At 42.4% G+C, this 5,456-nt stretch overlaps 1 protein-coding gene across 2 annotated transcripts in view; it reads left to right on the forward strand.

Annotated features, from left to right (window-relative positions):
• WDR33 (WD repeat domain 33) overlaps positions 1-4,562 on the forward strand; it is a 105,406-nt gene extending 100,844 nt beyond the window's left edge. The window contains exons 21-22 of one of the 2 annotated variants that reach the window (XM_075068576.1): positions 1,901-2,086; positions 3,170-4,562. In XM_075068576.1, the coding sequence (XP_074924677.1) occupies positions 1,901-2,086; positions 3,170-3,399 (416 nt within the window). In that variant the 3' untranslated portion in view covers positions 3,400-4,562. The remainder of the gene's footprint in view (positions 1-1,900; positions 2,087-3,169) is intronic. The other variant, XM_075068577.1, reaches the window with a different exon arrangement.
• Positions 4,563-5,456: the final 894 nt, after the last annotated feature.

Here is a 5,456-nt window from a genome sequence, read left to right on the forward strand (position 1 = left end):
GGAGGGGGCGATCAGGGGACAAGGAGTGGGGGGGTAGATGAGTCAGAGGTCTGAGTGGGGCAGTCAGGGGGCGGGAAATGGGAGGGGGCGGATGGGGGGGGGGGGTAGGCTTTTTGGGGAGGTACAGCCTTCCCTACCTGGCCCTCCATACCATTTCGCAACCCCGATGTGGCCCTCAGGCCAAAAAGTTTGCCCACCCCTGCGTTATAGACTGGCTGGTGCATTTGTCTTTTTATCAGCTCATATGTTTTGGGCGTGTATTAATACTAGGATAATCTTTTTCTGAAGCTGGATCACTGTGGGTATCTTACCTATCCACTGGATAATGTTTATCAGCTTCAGTGATTGTTGACAATTTATTGGCTTCAGAATTGGTAGTAGTGTTGATAAACAAAACAGTATAAATGGGAATTCACAATGAGGGTGAAACTTGCAATTGGAACTTCATAGAAAATTAATGGAAAAATCATGATACAAATGTCAAGTGAAGGAAAAGTTGCACACCTGGATTTCAGTGCTCAAATCCTAAAAAAAGAAGTGCCAGAACACATGATTTTGACAAGCCACGGCATCACATACTTAAGTGGTCATTTTCCAATATTTTTAGCATGAATAATTATTGGTTTAACTTTACAACTATACCTCTACCCCGCTATAATGTGACCCGATATAACACGGGTTCGCATATAGCATGGTAGTAGCGGGACTCTGGTGGCGCTTTAAAGGGTCCGGGACTCCGGCAGCTGTGGGAATCTCCAAGCCTTTTAAATCACTGCTGGAGTCCTGCTGCCACTACCCTGGCACTGCAGCAACGGGGCTCGGGCAGCGCTTTAAAGGGTCCGGGGCTCCAGCCGCTGCGGGGAGCCCGAAGCCCTTTAAATCACCGCTGGAGCCCTGCCGCCCCTAACCCGGGGCTGCAGCAGCGGGGCTCGCTGGTGATTTAAAGGGCCCGAGCTCCCTGCAGCAGCTGGAGCCCAGAACTCTTTAAATCACTGCCAAAGCCCTGCCGCTGCTACCCCAGTATAACAGGGTTTCAGCTATAATGTGGTAGGGATTTTTGGCTCCCCATGACTGCGTTATAGTGGGGTACAGGTGTATCTGAAGTAACATCATTCCAGCTCCCCAAAAAAGTGCCAGAATGGCATTCTGGAGCGTTGTGTCCTGACTCGAGCAATGCTTGATTTTTGCCTCTTTAAAATTTGAGTGGTTTTTTTTTTTGTTTTTTTTGTTTTTTTTTAAAGGAACGTTTTAAGTCTGTCCATTGCCTCTTCTGCCTTAGGCCTTGTCTACACTGCCACTTTATAGCGCTACAACTTTCTCACTCAGGGATGTGAAAAAACATCCCCCAAGCATTGCACATTTCAGCAGTGTAATGTGGCAGCATAGACAGTGCTACAGTGCTAGGAGCTACACCCCTCGTGGAGGTGGGTTTTTTTTATAGCACTGAGAGAGCTTTCTCCCACTGGTACTGCAGCTACACAGCCAGTGCTTTAACGTTGCTAGTGAAAACATGCCCTTAGAATCATCCTTTTCAGCCTGATTCCCTCATTTGTTTAAATTCAGTTTGTGCTCACTTCCTATTTCATGTTTCCTACCACCTGGTCTTTCTGCCACAAATATGAAATTGCAATTAGTCTGGCATTCTATGACACTAGGTATATATGTGCACCTTAAAGAGCAGATACTCTGAAAAGTTAAGAACTGGCTTATGTGTTTTCGGAACAAGGGCAGTGAGATAAATCTCCTTGCCTTGAGTGAAATTGCTAAAGAATGTGGAATGCGTATACATTTATTTTGGTATCTTTTTTATACAGAGGAAGAATGTTAGATTCCTTGTGCCCATCAGTTACTCATGACTTTGCAAGTTACTCATGACTTTGTCTTTTCTCTTCATGGTCAGGTTCCCGTCAGGATCACCCTCCTCATGATGGACAGTCTCCTGCCAGCCGAGAGCGTTCTTCCTCACTTCAGGGTATGGACATGGCCTCACTGCCACCACGCAAACGTCCCTGGCACGATGGACCAGGTACATCTGATCACAGAGAAATGGAAGCTCCAGGTGCACCTCCAGAGGAGAGAGGTAAAGGTAAGGGGTAACTAACTGGTACTGAGAACTTCACATAGGTTAATACTGTTTTCCCAGAGTGCACTTTTGCAGAATTCCTCATGCAGGCCAAGGTGCTAAAGCAGAACTAAGGTTTAGTTTGATAAAGAAAATTTGAGTAATGCCTTTTCAAGTGCAGGCCCTGCTGCCATCAGTCTTGTGGTGGGAAGGTCATTTGAAGATGAATTTATCTAACACTGATTGTAAGCTCTTTGAGACAGGAATCACGTTTTCTTGTTTTGTACAGAACCACACATGCTGTACCTCTCAAAAGTTTTTGTTAAAGTGGAATAAAAAATACTTAGTTATGCCTTAGCTAAGAGGATAGGTGGGCAAAGCATTTTTTCTTCAAATTACTACCCCTGCTGTTTTGGGCAAGAGTCCTGTTTTTCTCTTGCATTTGGTATCGTATCTGAAATGAGCTGTGAGGAACAGACAGTCTTCTTTCCTGGGAACAAGAGAAGATGCAGGTCATGCTTATGCCCCACAGTAGAATATAGCATCTCTCAACTGTGCCCTGTCAGAACTGGCTAAAGGAGGATAAACCTCTTTCAAGGACACTACTCTAATTCCTTCATTACCACCCCAAATGGTTGAATAGAAGCTGTTTCTGGGTTTAGGCAACACCCTATTTAGAATGAGAAGTATGTAAAACAGGGCCAAAATAGGACTGCTGCCAACTGAGAGAATCTGGGTTTGAATACTTTATTCAGAGTGTCTCAAGTGCTTATGAGCCTGTGCACTCCATTTCCCCGTGTTCTTATTTAACAAGGTCCTTGCTGATCAATGAGGTGCGGCAGTACCTTAGCTCCAGAGGAATTGCCTTGTAGCTGTCCCTCTCAAGGACTGTTGTATTGATATGAAATTTGTATGTGGTAGGAAAAATTTTTTGCTGAGGGAAGAAATGTAAAATTGGAGACCAGTATGTCAGATTTCACATCCTGTATAATCTGTGAGGGATTGTATCATAGGGGAATTTAGCCCAAACACTTGTCTAAGCCTGGGGCAACCCTCAAAAGCCTGAGAGGGATGGGGTAAACTAAACTAAATGTTTTCCTCTTTTAGGACGAGGAAGCTCAGGACCTTCACAGAGAGTGCCAAAATCTGGGAGGTCTAGCTCTTTGGAGGGAGACCATCATGATGGATTCCACAGAGATGAAGGTTTTGGCAGTCCTGCAGGAGGCAATAACCCTTCCAGAGGAGGGAGGAGTGGAAGTAATTGGGGAAGAGGCAGTAACATGAACTCTGGCCAGTCAAGGCGAGGAGCATCCAGGGGTGGCGGAAGGGGCCGATAGAAGAGGCTATGACTGGATGATACCCACTTCCTATCGGACAGTATTTAAATAGACACCTATTGTGGACTCAAGAAAGTACTCCTGCAACTCCACAAAGCTGGACTCTTAACTGGGATAACTGAATGTGCATTAGTTCCTAACAAGGATCTTCTCTTAGGATCAAGCAACTGCTGCTAGCAGCAACATGGTAGCTGGCTTTCTATTTCATCCTCTCCACCTCTTTCTCCTCACCTTTTACCTGCATTGTTTTGTAAAGATAAAAGCTGGAATTTTTTTTAGTGTTGTGAGACATGGAGCACCTCCGCAGATTTCAGTTCACGTCCTGATGGAAACTTGTTTCTATATGTACAGTTTGTCAGAAAAAAGTTGTTTTTGTATGAATACAGAATGTAATTTGTGCAAAAATTAACAAAAAAAATCAGTGCAGTGTGTGATTCTTTATCTTTACGCTCTCAGTGAAACTACAAAACACCCCATCTTCCATAGAATTTGCATGTGTCAAGTACATGGCACCATAGGACTAGCTCTAAAGTCTCTACAATACAGTTCCTAATGCCTTAATACAATCAGTTTGGGTTTATTATGTTTAGAGAATTATTTTTACACCTTTAGCAACATTCATGTGCTATTAAAAACGTTATGTGTTGTGATGAAGTTGAGTCCAGTACATACATACACAAACAAAAAACCAAAACCACACCAATGCTTCCTCTCCTACCTTTCTTAAAAGGACATATGGGGAATGCTGTGAAAAGCTTCTTTTGAACTATAGATCATACGAGCAAGCATCCTAATCCAGCTTGCACGTTCAATCTTCATCTGCTCCTGCTAACCCTCATTGATTCAAGCCTTGCAAAGGGATCTGTCCTTTGTTCTCCATACTGTTAGTTTTCCACCATAAGCGATAGACATTCGGCAGCTTGATCATCAGGGATGTATATAATTTTTTATGGTACTGTAATACATACCACACTGCAGAGAAATGAGGAATGGCCACTAAATTACAAGCTGAACATTTAGAAAGGGCAAACCATTAAGCCACCCTGATTTTAAAGAATGTTGTTTTTAAGTATTCTCCACAGGATTTTGTTTAGTGCCACTACAACATTACAATTGTTTATTCCATTTAATTTGCATTTCATAATAAAGTTGTTTACCAATTATAGTGTTTCAGTTATCACCATACCATGAGAGATTTTCTGGCTTCATCCACCAGCATGTCTGTCTAAAGTATTTCTAAGATAGCTACCTAAGTATCCTAAACTTCATTTAAGAAATTAGTATTACCTAGAGCTAGCCCTTTCCTGGAAATCAAGTTTCCCACCCTGTAGCATTAGGAAACAAAATCAAGTGTGGGAGGTGGCTGATAGTGCAAATATGAAAAGGATGATTAAAATACCATTAGTATTTTTTTTTCACAAGCCCCTTCCTCAACAGTTCCATCTAGGGTAAATAGTACATTAAGGAAAAGCAAGTGTAGGGGTGATGGAGCTTGTTTAAGGAAAGAGTAAATTAATCCTCACTATGTGAGTGTGGGCTGTGGCAGCCACTCTTTCACCCACTTATTTTGCCAAGCCATCTATCTTCCCCTGTCCACAGTCTAACTGAATTATGTTTAAGAAAGATTTTAGATATCTGTAGGAACTCTATTTAAACAGATCAAAGCATGGATAAAGGAGAATTGCTATGATCTTCACATTCCTACTCAACACCTGTTGTCTTCAGATATATGCTTCTATTGTATGGAACAGTTTGGACTGAGTCATATAGTAGTGAATAGGAACACTGCTTAATTGTTTTATTGCAGATACAGTGACATAAGACATGCTCTGGAATGTTTAAGGTAATCAGCTTATAAAGTTTATTATACTATGGCTGAAGTGAGAAGTAACCCTAAGGAAATGATATGCACAGAACAGTTTACCAGACTCTTCTGAGCCAGACTTGGCACAGGCTAGTGGCTTCTTGCTTAAAAGAAAAGGTTAAATTTCTATATGGGGACTTCTGATGAAGGTTCTAGCTTATCTGTGTAAATTAATTTCTGTAGCTCAAGGCAG

The sequence above is a fragment of the Chelonoidis abingdonii genome, chromosome 8, assembly GCF_003597395.2.
Source record: "Chelonoidis abingdonii isolate Lonesome George chromosome 8, CheloAbing_2.0, whole genome shotgun sequence".
NCBI classification, from domain to species: Eukaryota; Metazoa; Chordata; order Testudines; family Testudinidae; genus Chelonoidis; species Chelonoidis abingdonii.